The 26511-nt window shown below is 37.8% G+C and overlaps 1 protein-coding gene across 1 annotated transcript in view; it reads right to left on the reverse strand.

The window, feature by feature from the left end:
* BRWD1 (bromodomain and WD repeat domain containing 1) overlaps window positions 1-26511 on the reverse strand; it is a 123834-nt gene that overhangs the window by 81771 nt on the left and 15552 nt on the right. The window contains exons 5-13 of the mRNA XM_061421762.1: window positions 22695-22845; window positions 20555-20653; window positions 19915-20075; window positions 18460-18681; window positions 14239-14339; window positions 6579-6649; window positions 4726-4826; window positions 3889-3929; window positions 2239-2337 (exon numbers count right to left, since the gene is read on the reverse strand). Of these exons, the coding sequence (XP_061277746.1) occupies window positions 2239-2337; window positions 3889-3929; window positions 4726-4826; window positions 6579-6649; window positions 14239-14339; window positions 18460-18681; window positions 19915-20075; window positions 20555-20653; window positions 22695-22845 (1046 nt within the window). The remainder of the gene's footprint in view (window positions 1-2238; window positions 2338-3888; window positions 3930-4725; window positions 4827-6578; window positions 6650-14238; window positions 14340-18459; window positions 18682-19914; window positions 20076-20554; window positions 20654-22694; window positions 22846-26511) is intronic.

Here is a 26511-nt window from a genome sequence, read left to right on the forward strand (position 1 = left end):
GAAAACAGCTACAAGAAGGAGTGCTATGTAACAGCTACCTGTGTAAGCACAATGGAACACAAATGACTGAATAATTCTAACTAGATTGGTCAGAGGAAGTGTAACACAAGAGACAAAATGGAATACAAGCTAAGATTCCATGCTTCACCTGAATTTACTAACAGATGTGTTGCATTTCATCAAATAGATCAGCCAAGATCAGAACACTAGAACAAATATATCCATCAATTTATACACACAGAAAACACTGCTTTTCAAGATTCGAAAGAGGTAAAACTTTAAATGAGAAAAGAATATTTCTACCCGGAGGGGAAATACAGGAAGAGTTCTCTCCATGAAGACAGTATAGCAACAAGAAAACTAAACAGTTCTCAATCTCATTTAAAAGAATTCTGGACCTCCCTGGTGACGCAATAATAAGGCATCCTCCTGTCAATGCAGGACTTGGGTTCAATCCGAGTCCAGGAGGGTTCCACATGCCATCAGGCAACTAAGGCCCGAGGCAGCCAAATAAAATATTTTTAAAATTTTATTCAAGTTTTTACAATGATGTTCCTATTTTGCCTAATAAAGTACCACTGTTCATACATGAATACAGTTTCAAATTTTCTTCACTGTTATTCATTCATTATTATTCACTTTCACACTAAAATGCTGAATATCCAAATATAACATCTTTAAGTAATTGTAAAGATATGTTTGTGAACAGGGATTATCAGATTTCTAGTGTATGTATTCTTTCCATTCTCTACCACAGGTCATTTCACAAAAATAGTAATATCAAATTTATTTTGAAATCCAATACAACTGTTTGAGCCACAGTGGAGAATGAGTTGATTTCTCCTACTACTACTAAAAATAAAGCAGACATGAAGATTTCTAAACAACAGAATGTGTAACATTTCTCAGAAAAAATGCTAAAAACAGTGATGTGCCTACTCTACACCAAGTAGACTGGGCTCGCCTCGCAGCTCACTCAGTAAAGAATCTGCCTGCAATGCAAGAGACCCAGGTTTAACTCCTCAATCGGGAAGATCCCCTGGAGAAGGAAATGGCAACCCACTCCAGTATTCTTGCTTGGGAAATCCCATGGACAGAGGAGCCTGGCAGGCTAGTCCATGGGGTCACAAGAGTCAGACACAACTTAGCAACTAAACCACCACCACCACACCAAGTTCTGCTAGAAATCTGCATATGATTTTCAACTGCCAATAGTACTTAAAGGCAGATAGTTTCATCTCCCAGATGATGAAACACATTGTGATGGTCTCAAAATGATATAGCTATAAAAAGTGTAAGTGGTATTTGAGCAAAGTTCTGACTCCAAAATGCATATTCTTCCCACCACCTATATAGTCTCCCAGTATGTACAAATCCAAATCCACAATGTATTTGAAATTTATAATATCTATCTTGGAAAATACTGAAATTATCTCAAAGCTGCTCAAAATATGTTTGAGACTCTGAAGTGTTGGGGGAGGGGCACAGTTAAGACAAACTTGCCTTCAGTACCATTTTACAAACCAAAATTTTACCACGTAAAATAAAAATATCACTCCCAATGGAGACCAATTTTTAAAAACAGGAACAATAAAATGTATTTCCTTACTTTTTTTTTTAAACCAGATATAGCTTTTTAAAATATAACTTTTTAAAGATTCATGTCAGTGTGTGGCAAAACCACTACAATTCTGTAAAGTAATTAGCCTCCAATTAGAATAAATTAATTAAAAAATAAAAAAATTCTAGATCTTTACATAAGTAAAAAAAAATAAACTAAAAAAAAAAATCCAAAAATCGTATCTTCATTTCTGTTTTCCCGGCTTGTAGGATCTTAGCTCCCTGATCAGGGATTGAACCGATGGCCCCTGCAGTGGAAACCTGGAGTCTTAAACACTGGACTGCCAGGGAGGTCCCATCCTATCTTTAGAAAAATAGAAATTTCTGAAAATCTCCACGTTTGACATACTTGAGTTATTTATATATTTAAAGCAGTAGGTGGTTTTAAATGCAACACCTCAGAGGAAGTCAATGCTTTGAACAATGGAATAAATACAGTGTTCTTTTCTACATAAATCTAAGATTGTAATAGGTTTAAGTATCTGTCAGATATGCAGGAGGGAGCCATTCACTTAGATTGGAGGTGGCTCTAGTTACTGAACAAAGCGAAAAACCAACCAGAGAGACAGACCAAGTACTCAGGATGCATCTACTTAGAAACAAACCATCTCAACTTACCCTGAGATTCTAGTGGCCATATCTAGTAAGATGCTTCTCCATTCTAACTGTTCAAATCTCCAAATTCGTGCTGTTCCATCTCTGCTACCACTTAAGAACCTTAAAATAGAAGAAACAGATCTACTTACATATATGCTACCAAAGGGTACAGTTAAAACCACAAGCAAAAAAATTTTTAATGTAGCTATCTTGCCTGCAGGTAAATCTACAGGTGTAAATTCAAAAAAGACAGGGATTTAGGGCCTACCTAAAAGGAGAAAAGGAGCTTCCCTTGTGGCTCATCTGGTAAAGAATCCGCCTGCAATGCAGGAGACCTAAGTTCGATCCCTGAGTTGGGAAGATACCCTGCAGAAGGCAAAGGCTATCCACTCCAGTATTCTGGCCTGGAGAATTCTATGGACTGTTATAGTCCATGGGGTTGTAAAGAGTCAGATATGACTGAGTGACTCACTTTCTAAGCTACCTGGTGGCTCAGACGGTAAAGCGTCTGCCTGCAATGCGGGAGACCCAGGTTCAATCCCTGGGTTGGGAACATCCCCTAGAGAAGGAAATGGCAACCCACTCCAGTACCCTTGCTTGGAAAATTTCACGGACGAAGGAGCCTGGTAGGCTACAGTTCATGGGGTCGCAAAGAGTTGGACACGACTGAGCGACTTCACTTCACGAAAAGGAGAAAATCTGCTTTACTCTGATTTGCCTGGCCCTACTGTAAAGCACATTTCAAACCCAATCACTACCTTGTCAAATAGTTTTGAAAAGATATGTACATAAGTAATAGGGGGCTGCTGCTGCTGCTAAATCACATCAGTCATGTCTGACTCTGTGTGACCCCATGGACGGCAGCCCAACAGGCTCCTCTGTACCTGGGATTCTCCAGCAAGAGTATTCTCTTGGAGTGGGTTGCCATTTGGGGAAGCACAATTAAAGATGAATGGGAGAATTAGTAAAAGCAAAAGTGCCATTATAAGCATTTAAACTCTAAACTCAATTTCACACTAGTCACTTATGTATAAATAAATCCCTCACGTAAGTGTTAAAAAGAAGAGGTAAGAGGTACCTGAAAAGACACTGGGGACCACAAAAAAGGATATAATTTAAGGGATAATTTTGTTGCAAATTACATCACAGTAATTGATTAGAAAAGATTTAACTATTCAAATAGGCATCCCTGGGTGGCTCAGCTGGTAAAGAATCTGCCTGCAATGTGGGAGACCTGGGTTCAATCCCTGGGTTGAGAAGATCCCCTGGAGAAGCTAACGGCTACCCACTACAGTATTCTGGTCTGGAGAATTCCATGGACTGTACAGCCCATGGGGTTGCAAAGAGTCAGACACAACTGAGCGACTTTCACTTTCACACAACTACTCAAATGTAAGAAATTCCATTATCCTTACACCTAATTTTCCTATAAATCAAACAGCCAGCAGTGAACTAAAGAACCACTTTTGATATATGAGGCTGCAAAAACTACAATTCTAAAAACTTAATTTGTTTCCTCCCTGACACAGACGCTTTTCCCTCAATTACTACAGTTACTAACAAGGGCCTGCCATATGATATATACCTGGCAAAGTGACACGTAAACTACACTAATAGGAAGCAAAACACATTTACCTAAAAACACACTCACAAATACAAACTCACACTTACCGATCACCATTGTTACAAAATTGGATACTATCAACTTTATCCTAAAGAAAAAACCAAACACAAAAGTAATCATCTATATAGTTTATAAACAAAGAAAGAGCCCACCCAGTTTTACAGTTAGAAGCACATTTGGTTTAAAGCAAGAGATCTACACTTTTGCTGCTTAATCCTGCCATTCAAACATATATTGTATGTTTAAGAGCAAAGAACCTAACTACATATCAAATCAGACTAAGACACAGCTTTTATCTCAGAGATAGACACATAGGGTTTAAAAAGAAAAAACAGCCTGCTTCTAAAATTAAACCTGTATTTACAATTAATTACATCTACAAAATTAATATGGATAGAAAGTGATAATAAAGTTTAAGTAGCTGAAAACAAGTTGCATTCACTTTGATGATTATGTGCAAAACAAACAAAAATTTCCTTTAAAGTGATTCTGTTTTTTATCAAATAACTTTACAGAACTTCCTTAAGGAGAAAAAGATGACCTGACTGCTGACCAGTACTCCAGAACACTGAGAGTTACCGATCTTTAGTGCACGTTAATAAAATAGCATTCTAATTCCATGAGCTTGGTTAAGATAAACAGGCCCAATTTGAACCTAATCCACCCAAATCAGTTGTCATAATCAAATGTACCTGAAGTAGAAATAACCACTGAAAGCATTTGCACAGTAAGGTTCTGAGCTTATCAGTATCATCTTTCATCTTTAAATGCAATTCCTCCTCCATTTAAGTTGAAAGTAAAATCAATAACAATCTCCATTATTGAGACTATATACCAACAGGAATATCATAAGTAAATCTTAATTTTAAAACATGAAGACTTACAGTGTGACTTTCAAGTTCTGCGATTTTTTCAGGTGCTTCAAAACCCAAAAAATACATTCTGATTACATGATCAGTACTACCTGTGGCTAGAAACATACCACCTGAAACAAAAATTTTAAGTTTTAAAAATCCAGTTTGTAACAAATGTCTTAACCAAAGTTCTATATTAAGCTCTCTACGCCAAAAGTAAATTCATCTCAATAGATCCATCTCATTAAATAAAGAACTTTAAAAAATTAACATAATATATTGTGATATGATTTTTAGGAAGAAATCTGTATCTGGTCTTCATCCCTGTTTCTGGCTGAACTCCTAAAAACCCTTAGAATTTCCTAAGTGAAATGATACTGGTATCTTGATGTTCATATAACAAACCCATTTCAATCACACCAGAGTTTATGTTAATGAGGTAACTTTTGAAAAGCATCTATGGAAGAGGAACCAACCACGTGATAGAGGTTGGGAAAGAGGGCTGGGAGACAGTTGAATCCATCCTTATGGCCAATGAGTTAATCAACTGTGCCTGTGTGATTAAGCCCCATAAAAAACCCAAAGGGCAAGACTCGGAGAGGTTCCAGGTGGATGAACAGGAGGAGATTAGAGAAGAATAGCAGGACTGGAGAGTCCTCCTTCCCACAGACTTTATCCTAAGCATCTCCTCCATCTAGCTATTCCTGAATTATGTTCTTTCATAATAAACCAAAAATCCACTAAGTAAAAGGACTGCTGTCAGCTGTTCCAGCAAATTAACTAAATCCAGGGAAGAAGTTGTGGGAGCCTCTGACCTACATACAGCCTGTCAGCAGAAGCAAGGTGACAACCGGGTCTGAGGCTGGGGGTGGGCTGGGAATCTTGTAGGACTGAGCCTTTATCCTGTGCAGTCTTCACACTATTCTCTAGGTAGGCAGTGTCAGAATGGAGTTGAATTGTAGGATGCCAAGCTAGTATCAGAGAACTGTTTGGTGGTATTATAGCGGGGCGGGGGTGGGAGTGGGGTACACATCAGATGAGGCTTAATTTTAAAAAGTTAATTCAATCTGGAAATGTTCATTATCTCCCTCTGTCATACTGGTTGTGATAAGGACTAAGATGCTGCCACTCCAAAAATGCATGAAAACAGGTTCTGCTTTCTAAATACCTTTACACTCCTAGGGAGTTCCTGGTGACTTAGATGGTAAAGAATCTGCCTGCAATGTGGGAGACCTGGGTTCAATCCCCGGGTCAGGTTCCATCACTGGCTCAGGAAGGTCCTCTGGAGAAGGAAATGGCAACCCACTCCAGTACTCTTGCTTGGAAAATCCAATGGACAGAAGAGCCTGGTGAGCTACAGTCCACAGGATCAGAGAGAGTCAGACACGACTAAGTGACTAACACACACCTAAACATAGCTATGGTATATGAAGTTCACTTGTTTGCATGTTCAGACTTCTATGGGGGAAAATCTTTGACCTCTCCCCCAAACAAAGGTTATCACACAAGTCCATTGTACAAAAAAGAAAAAGAGGAATAATTTCACAAGATGTGTGCAAAACAAACTTAAACTACCAAAAACCAGCAATTCAAAGAAAATCACAATCTTGGCTTATCATACACATGGGGCACATGGCACAGGAACTGCTCATTTGGACACTTTAAGCATCCTTTTTGCCAGTTCTTATATCCCTGGCTCTGATTACCATGAAAAATCGAAGAAAGTCAGCATGGGGAAGATAAGGAAAAGGCTAATTAACATCACAGGTTAAATGTAATGAAATGAACGTAAGACATTCACCATCTACCTGATAAAAGCCATTAGCCATGTGGTTGCTCAAAAAAACTACAAAACTAAGAAAAAAACACTAAAGGTATCTTACCAACACTAAATGAAGAACACAGCATTTGAACACCTGGTCTAGGCTTTTCAGTGAACTTCAGGGGACGTGGACTAGAAAAGAAGAACATGTTGTTTTAAAATACACGTTAACACAGTTTAACATAGTGGAAGTTTCCATAAGCCTCTTATCCTTATTTCATCAGAGGGCAGACAGAATGAAAACCACAATCACAGAAAATCAACCAAACTATCACATGGACCACAGCCTTGTCTAATTCAATGAAACTATTAGCCATGCCATGTAGGGCCACCCAAGACGGACAGGTCATGGTGGACAGTTCTAACAAAATGTGGTCCACTGGAGAAGTGAATGGCAAACCACTTCAGTATTCTTGCCTTGAGAATGCCAAGAATAGTACGAAAAGGCAAAAAGATGTGACACTGAAAATTGAACGCCCCAGGTCGGTAGGTGCCCAATATGCTGCTGAAGAAGAGTGGAGAAATAACTATAAAAAGAATGAAGACACAGAGTCAAAGCGAAAACAACATGCAGTTGTGGATGTGACTGGTGATGGACATAAAGTCTGATGCTGTAAAGAACAATACTGCATAGGAACCTGGAATGTTAGGTCCATGAATCAAGGTAAACTAGAAGTGGTCAAACAGGAGATGGCAAGAGTGAACATCAACATTTTAGGAATCAGTGAACTAAAATGGACTGGAATGGGCGAATTTAATCAGATGACATTTTATCTCCTATTGTGGGCAAGAATCCCTTAGAAGAAATGGAGTAGTCCTCACAGTCACAACTGAAATGCAGTTCTTGGTTGCAATCTCAAAAATGACAGAATGATCTCTGTTTCCAAGGCAAACCATTCAATATCACAGTAATCCAACTCTTTGCCCCAATCACTAATGTTGAAGAAGCTGAACGATTCTACGACAACCTACAAGATCTTATAAAACAAACACCAAAAGAAGAAGTCCTTTTCATCATAGGGGACTGGAATGCAAAAGTAGGAAGTCAAGAGATACCTGCAGTAACAGGCAAATTTGGTCTGCTAAGTCGCTTCAGTCGTGTCCGACTCTGTGCAATCCCATAGACGGCAGCCCACCAGGCTCCCCGGTCCCTGGGATTCTCCAGGCAAGAACACTGGAGTGAGTTGCCATTGCCTTCTCCGAAATTTGGTTTAGGAGTACAAAATGAAGCAGGGCAAAGCAAACACCCTCTTTCAACAACACAAGAGACAACTCTACATATGGACATCACCATATGGTTAATACCGAAATCAGACTGATTATATTCTTTGCAGCCAAAGATGGAGAAGCTCTATTGCTTCTCAGCCTTTTGGCTAAGATCAGACACAAAGATGGAGAAACTCTATCCAGTCAGCAAAAACAAGACTGGGAGGTGACAGTGGCTCAGATCATGAACTCCTTATCGCAAAATTCAGACTGAAATTGAAAAATGGAAAACCACTAGACCATTCAGGTATGACCTAAATCAAATCCCTTACAATTACACAGTGTGACAAGTGAAAAATAGATTCAAAGGATTAGATCTGATAAAGCGTCAAGAACTATGGACAGAGGTTCGTGACATTGTACAGGAGGTAGGGATCATGACCACCTCCAAGAAAAAGAAATGCAAAAAAGGCAAAATGGTTGTCTGAGGAGGCCTTACAAACAGCTGAGAGAAGAAGAGAAGCTAAAGGCAAAGGAGAAAAGGAAAGATATACCCATTTGAATGCAAAGTTCCAAAGAACAGCAAGGAGACAGAAGCCTTCCTCAGTGATCAATGCAAAGAAATAGACGAAAACAATAGAATGGGAAAGACTAGCGATCTCTTCAAGAAAATTAGATATCAAAGGAACATTTCCTGCAAAGATGGACACAATAAAGAAGAGAAATGGTATGGACCTAACAAAAGCAGAAGATATTAAGAAGTGACAAGAATACACAGAAGAACTATATGAAAAAGATCTTAATGATCCCAATAACCACAATGGTGTGATCACTCACCTAGAGCCAGACATCCTGGAGTCCAAAGTCAAGTGGGCCTTAGGAAGCATCACTATGAACAAAGCTAGTGGAGGTGATGAAATTCCAGCTGAGCTATTTCAAGTCCTAAAAGATGATGCTGTGAAAGTGCTGTACTCAATACGCCAGCAAATTTAGAAAACTCAGCAGTGGCCACAGGATTGGAAAAGGTCAGTTTTCATTACAATCTCAAAGAAAGGCAATGCCAAAGAATGCTCAAACTACCGCACAATTGCACTCATCTCACACACTAGCAAAGTAATGCTCAAAATTCTCCAAATGAGGCTTCCAGAGTAAGTGAACAAAGAACTTCCAGATGTTCAAACAGGACTTAGAAAAGGCAGAAGAACCAGCAATCAAATTGCAAGCATCCACTGGGTCACAGAAAAAGCAAGAGTTCCAGAAAAACATCTACTTCTGCTCTATTAATGATGCCGAAGCCTTTGATCTGTGGATCACGACGAACTCTGGAAAATTCTTAAAGAGATGGGAATACCAGATCACCTTTCCTGCCTCCTGAGAAATCTGTACGTAGGTCAAGAAACAATAGTTAGAACTGGGCATGAAACAATGGACTGGTTCCAAACTGGGAAAGGAATACGCCAAGTCTGTATATTATCACCCTGCTTATTTAACTTCCAAGGAGAGGACATCACACGAAATGCCAGGCTGGATGAAGCACAAGCTGGAATCAATATTGCCGGGAGAAAGATCAATAATCTTAGATATGCAGAGGACACCACCCTTATGGCAGAAAGTGAAGAGGAACTAAAGAGCCTCTTGATCCAAGTGAAAGAGGAGAGTGAAAAAGTTGGCTTAAAACTCATTCAGAAAACGAAGATTATGGCATCCAGTCCCATCACTTCATGGCAAATAGATGGGGAAACAATGGAAACAGTGATAGATTTTATTTTCTTGGGCTCCAAAATCACTGCAGATAGTGACTGAAGCCGTGAAATTAAAAGACACTTGCTCCCTGGAAGAAAAGCTATGGCCAACCTAGACAGCATAATAAAAAGCAGAGACATCACCTTGCCAACAAAGGTCCACCTAGTCAAAGCTATGATTTTTTTCATAGTCATGTATGGATGTGCGAGTTGGACCACAAAGAAAGCTGAGCACCAAAGAATTGATGCTTTTGAACTGTGGTGTTGGAGAAGACTCTTGAGAGTCCCTTGGACTGCAAGGAGATCAAACCAGGTAATCCTAAAGGAAATCAGTCCTGAATATTCATTGGAAGGACTGATGCTGAAGCTGAAATTCCAATACTTTGGCCATCTGATGTGAAGAACTGACTCACTGGGAAAGACCGTGATGCTGGGAAAGACTGAAGGCAGGAAGAGAAGGGGATGACAGAGGATGAGACAGCTGGATGGCATCACCGTCTCAATGGACATGAGTCTGAGCAAGCTCTGGGAGTTGGTGATGAACAGGGAAGCCTGGCATGCTACAGTCCATGGGGTCACCAAGAGTCAGACACGACTGAGTGAGTGAACTGAACTGAACATACTGGCTTTATGCTGAAATCAAAACTGTGATTCAAACATCTCCCCAAAAACAAAAGCCCACAACCAGAGAGCTTCACAGCTGACTGGAGTAGAGCTAATGCCTATCCTTCTGAAACTCTTTCAAAAAATCGCAAAGGAAGGAACACTCCCAAACTCATTATATGAGTCCACCATCATCATGATACCAAAACCAGACAAAGACATCATAAAAAAAGAAAATTACAAGCCAATATCACTGAACATCAACACAAAAATCCTCAACATTAATTCAAGCAAACAGAATTCAACAACACATTAAAAAGATCATACACCATGATCAAGTCAGGTTTATCCCAGAAATGCAAAGATTCTTCAATAAACACAAATCAATCAATGTGATACACCATATTAAATAACTGAAAGATAAAAACCATATGATAATCTCAACAGATGCAGAAAAAGCTCCTGACAAATTCAAAAGCTTGTTTTGCCCATTTATGGGCATAGAAGGAACCTACCTCAACATAATAAAGGCTATATACAACAAACCCACAGCAAACATTATTCTGAATGGTGAAAAACTGAAAGCATTCCCTCTAAGATCAGGAATAAGACAAGGGTACCCACTTTCACCCGGAAAAGGCAATGGCACCCCACTCCAGTATTCTTGCCTAGAAAGTCCCATGGATGGAGGAGCCTAGTGGGCTGCAGTCCATGGGGTCGCTAAGAGTCAGACACGACTGAGCAACTTCACTTTCACTTTTCACTTTCATGCATTGGAGAAGGAAATGGCAACCCACTCCAGTGTTCTTGCCTGGAGAATCCCAGGGATGGGGGAGCCTGGTGGGCTTCCGTCTATGGGGTCACACAGAGTCGGACACGACTGAGGTGACTTAGCAGCAGCAGCAGCAGCCCACTTTCACCACTATTATTCAACACAGATTTGGAGGTCTTAGCTATGGCAATCACAGAAGAAAAAGAAATAAAAGAAATCCAGATTGGAAAAGAAGCAGCAAAACTCGCACTGTTTGAAGATGACATCATACTATACATATAAAATCCTAAAGATGCTATCATGAAATTACAACAGCTAATCAGTGAATTTAGTAATGTTGCAGGATACAAAATCAATACCTAGAAATCACTTGCATTCCCATATGTTAACAATGAAAAACAACAAAGAGAAATTAAGGAATCAATCCCATTTACCACTGCAACAAAAAGAATAAAATACCTAGGAATAAACTTACCTAAGGAGTCAAAAGACCTGTATACAGAAAATTATGAGACTGATAAAAGAAATCAAAGATGACATTAGCACATGGAGAGATATTCCATGCTCCTAGGCTGAAAGAATCGGTATAGTGAAAATGACTGTACTATCAAATGCAATGTAAAGATTCAATGCAATCCCTATCACGTTATCAAAGGCATCTGTCACAGAATTAGGACAAAAAATTTCACAATTCGTATGAAAACACAAAAGACCCCAAACAGCCAAAGCAATCTTGAGAAAGAACAAGGCAGCTGGAGATATCAACCTTCTTGACTTCAGACTATACTACAAAGCTACAGTCATCTGGACAGCATGATAAAAAACAGAAATGTAGGCCAATGGAACAAGATAGAAAGCCCAGAGATCAACCCATGCACCTATGGGCACCTTTTGACAAAGGAAGCAAGAATACACAGTGGGGCAGATAGTCTCTTCAATAAGTGGTGCTGGGAGAAACAGAGAATGAAGAATTGAAAAATGAAAACACTTCCTAACACCATACACAAAGATAAACTCAAAATGGATTAAAGACCTAAAAGTAACATCAGAAACTATAAAACTCTTAGAGGAAAACATAGGCAGAACACCATATGACATAAATCACAGCAAGATCCTCTATGACTCACCTCCTACAGTAATGGAAATAAAAACAGTAAGTGGGACCTAATTAAACGTAAAAGCTTCTGCACAGCAAAGAAAACTGTTAACAAGGTGAAAAAGACAACCCTCAAAATGGGAGAAAATAATAGCAAATGAAACAACCGACAAAGGATTAATTTCCAAAATACATAAGCAGCTCATTCAACTCAATATCAGATAAACAATCCAGTCAAAAAGTGGGAAAAAGACCTAAACAAACGTTTCTCCAAAGAAGACATACAGATGGCTAATAAACACACGAAAAGATACTCAACATTACTCTAAATTATTAGAGAAATCCAAATCAAAACTACAGTGAAATATCACCTCACACTAGTCAGAATGGCCATCATCAAAAAATCCATAAACAATAAATGCTGGAGAGGGTGTGGAGCAAAGGGAACCCTCTAACACTGTTGGTGGAAATGTCAATTGATACAGCCACTGTGGAAGACAGTATGGAAATTCCTTCAAAAAAAAAAAAAACTAGGACTAAAACTACCATATGACCCAGCAATTCCACTACTAGGCATATACCCTAAGGAAACCAAAATTGAAAAAGACACATGTACCCCAATGTTCGTTCACTGCAGCACTATTTACAATAGCTAGGTGATGGAAGTCACAACATAGACTGTCCATCAACAGATGAATAGATAAAGCAGCTGTGGTACATACATACAATGGAATATTACTCAGCCATAAAAAGAAACACATTTGAATGAGTTCTAACAAGGCAGATAAACCTAGATCCTATTATACATATGAGTGAAGTTAAGTCAGAAAGAGAAAAACAAATATCACATATTAATGCATGTAATATGGAATCTAAAAAGATGGTGCTGATGAACCTATATGCAGGGCAGCAATGGAGACACAGACACAGAGAACAGACTTATTGACACAGGCTGGGGAGGAGGTAAGAAGAAGAAGGTGGGATGAATGGAGACAGTAGCATGGAAACATATACACTACCATATGTAAAACAGATAGTCAATGGGAATTTGCTGCATGACTCAGGGAACTCAAACCAGGGCTCTGTAAAACCTAGAGGGGTAAGAAGGGATGGGAGGCAGAAGGGAGGTTCAAGAGGGACGGGACATATATCCGGCTCATTCATGCTGATGTATGGCAGAAAGTTAAAACAATGTTATAAAGCAATTATTCTTCAATTAAGAATAAATTTTTTAAAAAGATAATGGCTTTAATCTAGCATACATAAATGTTGCCATCTTACTTCTATAGTACCTCTTCGTATACCAAATATTTCCACAAACACTGTTATAGGTGGTGGATGTGAGAGGACTGTCTAACCCCCAAACTTACATGGATCCTAGTACACAGAAAGAGCAAGCCCACTAACCACTGTTCTGTAACTGAGGTGATTAAAGCTCACAGAGTGTAACAGAACCCATTATCAAGGCCGCAGAACAGGCTGTAAAACCACCAGATGATAGCATGCTCTAACAGAAAGAGAGTGCAAGCTGCATATCAAACATTAAATTTTTAGTAGCCACATCATAAGTAAAAAGATAAAATTAGTTTTAATCCATTTAACACAATATATCCAAAATACCACAACAATGTTAATAAAATTTTAATGAGAACTTTAATTGCTTTCATAGTATATATCCTTTAACTCTTCCGTAGCATATTGGACACTTATAATACATCTCAATTTGAAAAGTTTTCATCAAAAATACTTGATCTGTACTGAGATTTCATGAAACTTCTAGTTGAAAAACTAATTCACATACTCAAGTTGTTTAAAATACGCTTAAAAGTTCTATAAGTACTGAATCATATCCATTAAAAACTTAATAATTCGATTCCTCAATTGCACCAGCCACAACCAAAGTGCTCAGTAGAGATGTGTGGTTAGTGAGTACCACGTTGGGCAGTGTAGGGCTATAATCCAGGTCTGATTCTTAAATAATTCCTGCCTAAATTTCTGCCTATGCATATAATTATATATATTTCTAACATTTTTCAAAATGTTTCACACACTATCACTTTTTCAAATACATGTGACCACTAAGAGAGAACAGCTCTGCCCCTTTAACATACCCAAATATCTAAATGGTACAGTGTAAACAGCAGTCAACAAGGTACATGCACTGTATTTATCAAAAATTACGTTCAAAAGTAAAAAGGCAATCACAATACATAATTTCTCTTTATAATCAGATTTCATTTTTAGACTAAACTGTAACATCACGAAAAAAGAAAAAACTTACTACACAATTACAGTCACTTACCTGAATTTCAGGGATTCTAAATCCCACTGCCAAAAACAAACAGTCCCATCAGCACCAGTGGAGACCATGTATCTTTGCGAGCCTTTGGCCATGGGGCTAAACTAAAAAGGAATAAAAACATTTACACATCAGTTTCCCGAGCTGGCACTAACATTACAGTTTAAGTTTTTCAAAGTTAATTTCAATTGACACTTTGAGTAACACACAGGAAATCCAAAATACAGGTGATGCTATAGTGAGAACTCCTAACCAATAAAAAAAAACAAAACAAAATGAAAGTCTATCTCTAATTTATAAATGTAATGTGATCTCAATAAAAGTTTATTTTGGAAACTAATAAGAACGGTCAGAAAAACTTTCATTAAGAGAAAGTAAAGATCTAGTCCTGTTGATATGAGACCTACCACAAAGCCTCAATAATTAAAACTATGGGGCACAGTACGTACATTATGACAGAAAGACCAACGGAAAACTGTGAAGTCCAAACTGGACCCTAACACACAAGACATACAACAAAGGAGCCATCTCAGTCAGATGGGGAAAAAATGGACCATAAATGCATAAATGGTACAGGACAACTATGCAACAATCTGGGGGAAAATGGATCCATTCTTGAGACTATAAAGCAGGATAAATTCCAAGTGATCAACATTTTAAATATTTAAATAACAAAACCATAGAAGTATTATAACAAAAGAATTATACTGTAACTTCAGAATAGGGTTAACACTTGTGTTTAATAAAGTACCAACTGTGCTACACAAACAAGCTAGAGAAAGGAAGATCCTTTTGGTCCAGAAACATCCAAGACAGCTTAAAAGACAGAGAGGGAATTGTAAGGAAAACAAGAAAAACACACTTAGCAAAGGAGTAAGATAAACAAAACTACCAAAGTGAGAGGGAATGTGGTATGTGATAGCAACAGAAAGATCTATACTAACACTGAAGTTACCTTGGAATACATGAGCTCTTATTACTGTCAGTTTAATTCTATATATAATCTAAAACCCTAGAAATGATATTTGTTGCAGGTGGTCAATGTTTATTTCCATTTACCCATACACATTTTCTTTCAATTCTTCATTCCTTCTTATTACTCCAAGCCTGGGATCACATTCCTTCTCTGACTGAAGAATACTATTTCAAATTCCCCTTAGTGCTGTCCCATCAATAAAAAACTCTGAGTCTGACTGAATATGTGTTTACTGCACTTCAGTGGATTTTCAGTAGGTTCAGAATTCTTGACCTGCAGTCATTTCCTATCAGCACTCTCAGAAAAGCACTCCTTTGTCTATGAACCTCCACTGCTTCTACTGAGAAGCTGGCCATCAGTCTTGCTCCTTTTGTTATTTTCCCCTCTGATTCTTTAAGATTTCTCTTTGTTTTTGGTTTTAAAACTAAATGTGATGTTCAATAGTTGTAGTTTTCTGTATATTTACTCTGTTCAGGAACCTTAGCATTTCTTCAATCTGTGGCTTTATTTCTTTAGTGTATTCTGCAAACTTCTCAGCTATTATCACTACAAACACAGCTTTGTTTCATTCTCTCCTTCAGGAATTCCAGTTACACGTATGGTACATATATATGTATACACATGTGGAATCTTTTCAGCATTTCCTCTTTATTAACTAACCTATTTTGGTACATTGTAAACTCTTCACTCTGTGCTTCCATTTGTTTATTTTCTCTGGCCTCATTGCTAACTCATTAATTCTCTCTTTGACTTCCTTAGTAGAATTTAGTCTGCTGTTAAAACCATCTACTGAACTACTAAATTCAGTTGTACATGTCAGTTCTCAAATTTCCTTTTTACTAATTCTAGTTCTCTGATGAAATTTCATCAGTAGCTGAATTTACTATGCATGGATATTTCCAAGATATATCCTCCCCAACCCTACAAGTCTGTCAAAATTTCTGCTAAGCTTATCAGTCACCTATGAAACTGCTGTTGCTAAGTCGCTTTAGTCGTGTCCGATTCTGTGCGACCCCATAGACGGCAGCCCACCAGGCTCCCCGTCCCTGGGATTCTCCAGGCAAGAACACTGGAGTGGGTTGCCATTTCCTTCTCCAATGCATGAAAGTGAAAAGTGAAAGTGAAGTCGCTCAGTCGTGTCCGACTCTTAGCGACCCCATGGACTGCAGCCTTCCAGGCTCCTCTGTCCATGGGATTTTCCAGACAAGAGTACTAGAGTGGGCTGCCAACTGCTAAATGCCTTCAAATTCAAGGTTCCTCGCTCTGGGCTTTCCATATCTTGGCTACATAATTTCTCACTATGTTAGTACTTTGTGGAATGGAATGGAAATGAAAACAGTGACAGACTTTACTTTCTTGGGCTCCAAAATCACTGCAGATGGTAACTGCAGCCATGAAATTAAGACACTTGCTCCTTGGAAGAAAAGCTATGACCAACCTAGAAAGCATATTAAAAAGCAGAGACATTAACTTTGCCAACAAAGTTGGCATCTAGTCAAAGCTATGGTTTTTCCCGTAGTCATGTATGGATGTGTGAGTTGGAACACAAAGAAAGCTGAGCACCAAAGAATTGATCCTTTTGAAATGTGGTATTGAAGAAGACTCTTGAGAGTCCCTTGGACTGCAAGGAGATCAAACCAGTCAATCCTAAAGAAAATCAGTCCCGAATATTGGACTGATGCTGAAGCTGAAACTCCAATACTTTGGCCACCTGAGGCGAAGAACTGACTTAGAAAAGACTCTGATGCTGGTAAAGATTGAAGGCAGGAGGAGAAGGGGACGACAGAGGATGAGATGGCTGGATGGCATCACCAACTTGAGGTCACAAGGAATCGGACACGACTGAGCAACTGAACTGATTAGTACTCTGGATACTTTTTCACCTTCATCCAACTTTTCTATTAATAGTTTTCACCTAAGCATTATGTCTCTTACTCCTCAACATCTTGATGCTGCTGCTGCTGCTGCTAAGTCGCGTCAGTTGTGTCCGACTCTGTGCAACCACATAGACGGCAGCCCACCAGGCTGCTCCGTCCCTGGAATTCTCCAGGCAAGAACACTGGAGTGGGTTGCCATTTCCTCCTCCAATTGTTACTTGATACTCAAGGTTCTAACTCTAACCCAGTTAGTCTAATACTAACACTATTGAGAATGTAAGCAATCTGTGTTTTAAAGAAAGCCTCCAAGTGACTCTCATACGCATTAAATAAAACTACTACTCCAGATCCAACAACCAACTTACAAGAAACACAAAGAAACACGTTAATCTATTCTACAAGGAAGCAAATAGTACCCAAACTGTGGGAACTTTATAAACCCAATTTCCTCAACAAAGAAACTGCAAAAAAATTGGACTAGATGGTGAAACTTGTTGTAAAATTCTTTTAATGTATAGCAACCAATTGTAAGATATTGACTTTGGTTCCTAATTCAAACAAACTAAATAAAATAATGCTATTTATGAAAGAGTCGTGACTGACTCTTTGCGACCCCACAGACTATACAGTCCATGGAATTCTCCAGGCCAGAATACTGGAGTGGGTAGCCTTTCCCTTCTCTGGGGATCTTCCCAACCCAGGGATTGAACCCAGGACTCCCACACTGCAGGCAGATTCTTTACCAGCTGAGCCACCAGGGAAGTCCATTTATGAAACTATTTGAAATTTGAACGTCAACAAACAAGTGTGATGATAATGTTTTTGGTTGTGTTTTTAATAAAACACAGTAGACATACTGAAGCATTTACAGATGAAATGATATGAAATCTAGCATTTGCTTTAGGTACAAGGCGAAATAGATGAAGAACTGGCCAGGAATGATGGACACATAAAGGCTCATCGTACTATTTTGTCTACCATCTATACGGTTCAAAAAAATTAATGTCCACAATAAAGAAAAAAATATAGTTCAGCCAATTTAATCAACTTATCAAAATCCACAAATTTTAAAGGAGAAAAATTATTAACCTGTCACCATGAGTGTATGTATAATTGCCACTCACTCAGTTCAACTGTAAACCTAAAGGAAATAGTAAGTCATCCCAGTAAAGCTCTTAACTACATTACGTATCTATTACATTACCCTTCCAAGATTCATGGAACTATGATTAATTATATTTTTCCTGATTACTAAATTTAAAATAGATCATGTAATTACTAAACATCTCACTATTTCTCATCTCCAAAGATAATGACCATTTAAATGAAAAGGAGACAGTCCACAAATGTGCACACTAAAGTGGGTTTTACCTGTAAAGATGTAATTGACCCCGTGTGTCCTTGGAGCACAGCAACTGGAGCACAGGTTCTCAGGCACCACACTCTAATTATTTTATCACAGCTCCCTGCAGCAATCATTGTATTCTCATAGTTTACTGCCATATCTGAAATTTCTGCAGAATGACCTCTTAATGTGGACAATAGGCGGCCATTGTGTGTTGACCAAATCTTCACCAAACAATCATCTGAACCCTAAGAAAAAATATACCCCAAGATAAAATGTTAATACAGCAAGTCTTATATTTCATTAAAAAAATACCATTCACTTGTCACACAAATATATCTCCTCCTCTCTTTCCAACTGTCGAATACTCTGTAAATTATGAATCTGATGGCCAAGAACACTTACAATGTTTTTTTTTCTTCAAATCAAATAATAAAAAAGATACATTCTTGTAGTTTTCATTTCTATGGCTTAGACCTATTATAAATACTATTTTCTCCAAATTCTCTGCCATGTAATAAGTCCAACTAAAAGTCTAAGGCTCATCCATTTCAGTTAACAAAGTTAAATGTTTGTTTAGTTCACATGAAGTTAAATAACTTGGTAAGTATTAGTTAGGACAGTTCTGTTTCACAATGGCAATTGTGGCAATTCCAAAAACAAAAAATAATGGGACTAAAGCCCTCATTTTAAATAACTAAGCAACAGAACCTCAAATTTATAGTACCATCCAGTATCCATCCATCCAGAAAATATCTGAATATCAACTGTGAATCTCAACAACAGAAAAATGAAATCTAAACTTCTTATCCATCCTAACTTCCCTTAAAACACTGAAAGTGAAGTCGCTCAGTTGTGTCCAACTCTTTGTGACCCCATGGACTGTAGGCCACCAGGCTCCTCCATCCATGGGATTTCCCAGGCCAGAATCCTGGAGTGGGTTGCCATTTCCTTCATCAGGGGATCTTCCCGACCCAGGGATAGAACCTGGGTCTCCTGCATTGCAGGCAGACGCTTTAACCTCTGAGCCACCAGGGAAGCCCAAATTCCAAAAATTTACATGTAGTTTTACAATAATTATAAAATAATCTTTCAGTGTTAATCAATTTCCCCAGATCATGAGTAATCAATGTGAATATGAATCACCTGTAGACATTTGGCTTTTGAGGGGAGAGGGTCTGATTAGGGGATTTTTTGGATTGTTTTTGGTTAATACACACTAGAACCTAATTCAGTAGGTCTAGAATGAGCTGGAGGTGATCCACCAACACCATACAAGGCCTGATTATCTGCTTCAGAATTACAGGGGATACTTAATAAAAATGCAAATAAAAATGCAAAAATGCACAGACCCCACACCAGACCAAGACAAAATTTCTGAGAAAGGGAAAAGACATATTTAATTAAGCTTTCCTAGATAATCGTGAAGCACACGAAAGCGCTCCAGATGATACCAAATTGACTTTAAAATGGTAACTCACTGTAAAGATTCTATGTCCTGTCCTATCAAATGCTACACAGTAAACAGCAGACAGATGTCCGAGAATCCTCCTGTGCATTTTTATGTGCTGATACATAGCTCCTGGAAATGCTGTGCTAAAAGTGGAACACCCTGTGAGCTGTTTTCCTCGATGGATCTCCACTAGGAAATAAAAACATGAAAATGGTTAAGGGGAAGCCAGTATGTGAGAAGCTAAGAAAAACTCCAAAACAATTTCTAGAGGGCCACAAAAATTAACACTTGAGAAATCCTAATGATGAAGTTTCTTCCCAATTCTGTTCTATTATAAGCACTGCTGCTGCTGCTGCTAAGTCGCTTCAGTCATGTCCGACTCTGTGCGACCCCATGGACTGCAGCCTACCAGGCTCCTCCGTCCATGGATTTTCCAGGCAAAAGTACTGGAGTGGGGTGCCATTGCCTTCTCCGACTATAAGCACTAGTACAGATTTATTAAATAAGATTGTTCTTCATTACCTTTTATTACTTTTAGTAATAATTTTAGGAAAGCAATTATCTGAAACATTACCAGCACCTCCTTTAAAGTTTTAATACAGCAGTTACAAAATTGGTCAAGAAATTAAAAAATTATTTTGGGCAACTGAAAAGTCAACCTCACTTACCAAGATTTGGTGGGGAACCATAATTCACCGGCATTTCAGGAGGTCTTCCTCTATGAAGAGCAGCAAAGGCAGAGCCCTTCCAAACTGTGTGCCTGCAGTCTTTAAAATGAATTTTAGATACACATAAAATCTTGAAAGTTAACCCCAAGAAAGATTTTATAGAATACTTACGTATATTGTAATAAACTGTTTATTAAAAGGTTTACCAACTAATATATTTTAACAGAAAAGCCCTAGAGGTTTATTAGACTATTTCTGAAGGAAAAAAAAAAAATTTAAGACATCTCAGATACAACAACAACAACTAACATTTGTGTAGCACTTTACAATTTACAAAGTGCTTTCCACATACATTATCTCATTGAATCCTCACAACAACCCTGTGAGGTAGGTATTATCGCCAATTTACAAGTGAGGTAACTGAGGCTCAAAGGTTCCAGGACCTTTAAAGAGATCCACTGCAAATACTTGTCAAGATGGACCATAAAACCAAATCTTTTGACTCCAAGTCCTACTCAATGCCAAATGGATTTTTATTTTTCATCACAGAATTACACCATACAATCATTAGTGATAAAGGTCTTACTCACAACTGATCCAATTTTCCCATAATGGACATTTTTGTAAGGAAATTTTTTTTTCATTTATATGAAAATCCTTGACTTATTTAAATGTTACTGAGTTTAAAATTAATGCTGGCCAATATTACCATGACTTTAATCTCCTTAGTATTGACAAATGGCTTTCCTCTTGTTTTAGGATCATAGACAATCCTTTACACAAGAGCACATGTAGGACCTGTGAGTCTGAACACTTAATTCTGAAGTCCTATCCCTCATAGCAAATACACAAAGAAAACTGTCTAACCCCCTCTAGAGGAGATAGCAGCAGAGCACAGAGTATGCTGTGCTAGAAATTAGCTTCTGCAGAACTGGAGGAGGAAGGGAAGAAAGGAATTATATAAACCTCCACTGAGCCTCGGGTGCCCCAAACTAACAGGCATATCATGTTTTACAGGAATGAATTCATTACCACTATCATTATCAGTTACAAGGCATCCTCTCATGTCACTAGTACAAACAGAGAAATATAGTCCCTACCCTAGGACAGCTTGCTGAAAAGCTTCTTCTACAGTCTGCCAGTTCTAAAGCAGTGCTCATCACAGAACAACATTGAGCTTGACACAAGTAAAGAAAACAGAAGAAAACAGGCTACCCAAGCAACTACTATATAACAACCTAAAATAGAATAATTACAAGGTGAGTAGAACACAGAAAAAGGAGGAATATGAACAGTTTCCTGATTCGAGCCACAGTGTGGCGTGACTACATAGAGCACTGAAAAACAACTAAAGCTGACAAACCAGTCTGGCATGGAACCAAGAGGAAGGGTTGCTCTTTCTCAGTCAAACTTTATACTGGTGGAGCCATCTAAGAGGCAGCATCACAACAGCAACAGATCTTAAAAATAATCATGAGGGATGAATGTGACGGATACTCAGGATCAGAAGAGCCAACATTCTTGCCCATTAGCGGTTAAGCCACGTTGTATACATAGATTGTATCACATACATATACTCAGTCTAAGTGATTTATACCAAGCTAACAGAAAAACAGCAATTCCAAACATTTTGCTACCACACAATTTCGCAAAAAATTAAATTGGTGGAAAAAGAACCATGCAATTGTACATTTTTGGTACTCATTTTCAAAATGCTACCAAATTTAGAAAATCACTTCCCCTTATAACAAAGGGCTTGCAGAATCTAAATATCAAATGAAATACTTCTAGCATTTAAAGAGTTTATTAGACACATACAATTACATTCAATGAAGTTATAAGTGAGCTACAAAATGGAAAATTAAGAACTCACATTGATAAAACCTCAAACACATCTCAGAATAAATTCAAGCTTTTGAGCTTAACATCTGTACCTTTATCATTTTTTAAATGCAGAAGGACCCATTAAACACTGACGTAATAGAAATCAATGCCTAGGCTAAATGCAGAGAATTTTATAGTCCACAGCATGGTTTTTAGTTACATATCACCTTTCTTCCACAATGCTTACATTACTTCACAATTATAGTAATTATTAAGCTAGTAATACAAAGCAGAACACTTCTTCAAATTAAGGTACCTTTTGCTGTACGTAGCAAAGACTGCCTTCCTGCCCCAAGTAAAGAAGTGACTCTTGAAATGCTGGGTGGGATCTCTTTATCCAGCATGGGACCGATGCGTTGGCAGATTTGCAACAGATGGTCAGGAGCCACATGCTTATTGGACAAGACCTGATTGGAGAGCAAGTTTTGAAAACAACATTTTTTATAAGAGTTTCAAAAAACAAATACTTAGGGACAAATTTGACGAAATATGTGAGAAACATATACAAAGAAAACTACAAAATGCTGCTCAGACAAATTAAAAAACAAAATAAGCAGTAAATTAATCTACAGATTCAAAGGCATCCCAACCAAAATCCCAGTAGGCTTTTTTTGTTGTCGTTAGAAATTGAAAATTTTATTCTAAAATGTATAGCAAACAGCTTAGAAAAGCCAAAACAGCTTTGAAAAAAAGCAAAGTTGAGAACTAACCACCTGATTTCAGGACCTGTTATATAAGAACTGATTTTTAGCAAAGGTACAAAAAAGAAGATAAATCTTTTCAAAATTGGTGTCAAAACAAGGGAATATCCATTTGTCTAAATAATTATAATAATAATGAAAGTGAAAGTGTTAGTTGCTCAGTCATATCCAACTCTTTCCAACCCCAGAGTTTGTAGCCCACCAGGCTCCACTGTTCATGGAATTCTCCAAGCAAGAATACTGTGGTAGCCATTCCCTTCTCCAGGGGATCTTCCCAAACCAGGGATCAAACCTGGGTCTTCGCATTGGAGGCAGATTCTTTACCATCTGAACCACCAGGTAATTAACTTTAATATGTACATGACACCATAAACAAAAATTATCTCAAGATACATCATAGATCTAAATGTTATCATCTAAAACTTTAAAATCTATAAAAGAAAACTTTAGAGAAAAATCTTTATGACCTGACATTAGGCAAAGATTTCTAAAATGACACCAAAAACAAAATCCACAAAAGAACAGATCAATAAAGTATACTTCACCAAAACAACTTCAGTAGGTATTGTTAAGAGGATGAAAAGACAACCATAGGCTGAAAGAAAATACTGGCAAAGTATGTATCTGATAAAGGACTCATATCCAGAATACATAAAGAACTATCAAGACAATAAATTTTTAAAAACCTAATTTTTAAGAATGATTTGACTAGACACCTCACCAAAGAAGACATACAGATGGCAAACAAACACATGAAAAGATGCTCAACATCACTGGTAACAGATGAAATACAAATTAAAACCATAATGAGATATCACTATACATCTACTAAAAAAGCTAAAATCTAAAAAACTGACCAGACCAAGATCACAAGAATGTAGAGAAACTGCTGGTAGAAAGGGAAAACAGTACAATCACTTTGGAAAACAGTGAGGTAGTGTCTTTAATAGTAACACATACATAACCATTTTATCCAGCTGTAATACTCATAGGTGTTTACACAAGAAAAAAGGAAGCATATGTTCACATAAAGGTTTGCACATGAATGTTCTTGAACAGCTTTCTTCTCAAGAGCCCGGAAGTGAACACAATTCAAACGTCTATTAACAGGTGAATGACTAGACACATTACTGTGTCTGTACAATGGAATACTACTCAGCAATAAGGAAATTTAGTAACACAAATTAATGGGTGAATCTCAAAATAACTGTGGAAAGAAGCCAGAAAAAGAGCACATCCTATATGATTCCATTTCTATAAAACTCCAGAAAATGCAAATTAACTTATAGTTACAGAAAGCAAGTCACAGGTTACTGGGGGCTGGGAGAGCAGCAGGAGGAATTATGAAGAGGAAACCTTTGAGTGTAAGAGGGATGTTCACTATGATGATGGGTTCATGGTGTAACACATCTAAATCTATCACTCAAACATTTTATATGCAGTTTATTCTGTCAATTATATCTAAAAAAAAAAACAAACCTAATGTTACCTGATATAATTTGGCATAAATTTTAACACTTCATCCCATGGGCTCCTCAATCGCATTGAGGAAGTTCTGACAAAACATCACTGTCAGGACTGTCCCAACATTCAAGACACACAGTATCTCTGCTCCCTTCCATTAATACCAAAAATATTCCCCATGCCATTCTGATACCAACAATGGCTCCACATTATTTCCAAATTCCTTGAGAAACCCCATTCCAAAAAAATTTGAAACCAAGTTCTATTAATAAATCTCTTTTGGCTCTGAATCATGAATTCAAATGTAAAATAAACTTGGATTCAATATAAAGTTTTTGTTCATAAACCCTGGTGACATCTTTAATTTTCCAACCTGACTTAACGTTTCCCACCATAATAGATATTCCAAGGCAAAACTCAAAAGATATTATCAGAGCTCAGTCAGACCTCAAAAAAGCATTCACTTTTTTGAGTGCCAAGATATCACTTGGCACTCTGCTGCAAAGTGTCAGTATGTAAAAGTTCAAGAACTGTTGCAGATAATTAGCTCATCATAAGAGTAGAGAGGAAGACAGGAGCAACTAGAAGGTAATTCCAACAGGATCAAGAAAATCAAAGATCTAAGACTTTGTCAGTAAAGAAAACCTGAAAACAAAACCCCTATTAAAGCAATTGTATTGAGTGACCTGAACAACATAAGGATTAAATATCCTATGGATTAAATATATAAGATAAATGACTTTGGGAAATGGCAACATGACTTCCATAACGTGGAAAATCACACTTCTCTAATAGTTCTCTTTGAGTTTTCCACTATTTAGGTGGATGTGTGTGTCAGTCTCTCAGTCCCGTCCAGCTACTTGTGATCCCATGGTCTGCAGACCACCAGGCTCCTCTGTCCATGGGATCTTCCAGGCAAGAATACTGGAGTGAGTTGCCATTTCCTTCTCCAAGGAATCTTCCTGACCCAAAAATCAAACCCAGTCTTCTGCATTGCAAGTCGATTCTTTACCTTCTGAGCCACCAGGGTAGCCCATTAGGTACACAGAGAACTCTTAACTATATACACAACCAACTCTATCTGAGTTGAATGGAGACTTGTTTTGAAGATCAGCTATAAAAGCTATGGATAAAAAAAATCTCTCCAGAGAAAAGGTATGGATAGAAAATTTTAAACAGATTGTTTCCCAGTGGTAGAATCTTATTTTCTCTCAAGTGATATGGAAAGAGAGCTTTACAAACATGCAATAAAAGACTGCCTGTATTGAAGCAGCAATAAAACTGATCATTAAAATAATAGGAAGCTTCAACACAGATAAATGGATCTAGATAAAGTCCTTATAGGAATACAGACTCCATATGGCAGCTATTAATTCCCATGAAGAGAATTACAGATTCTCTGCATTTTTTCTGAGGATTCTAACGTAACCAAATCTAAATAATAATAATGATAAAAATCAGAGATCTGGGGTGGGGGGGACATCCTATTCTTGTACAAAATAAGATGTATCTGAAAAATAATATGGTCCTAGTACCAATATAGACCAAAAAAAGAAAAAGAAAAACCAGTCCTGAACTTTAAAAAATATCATTTTGACAAAAATTAATATAAGTAATAAATAGGTAATTTTCCTTTAATATTTTCAAGTCCTAGATAGGAGCATTAGTAACAGTTTCTAACAAGAGTTTCAAACAGTATGTCAGTTATACAAGGCTCTCAGGAGTCAGGCCAGAAGCTAAATCCTTTCAGTGGCCAAACAGCCAATCCCTCGACCCTCTAGTTCACTGTAGCCATATTCAGGTTTCAGGAAGTTTATCAGCCACAACCCTAGAATCACTGTGTCATTATCACCAAGTTCTGGTCATAGTGATCATGAGCCCCTTTCAAGCCCTGGGTGGCAGTTACAG

The sequence above is a fragment of the Bos javanicus genome, chromosome 1 (genome assembly GCF_032452875.1).
Source record: "Bos javanicus breed banteng chromosome 1, ARS-OSU_banteng_1.0, whole genome shotgun sequence".
Lineage (NCBI taxonomy): Eukaryota > Metazoa > Chordata > Mammalia > Artiodactyla > Bovidae > Bos > Bos javanicus.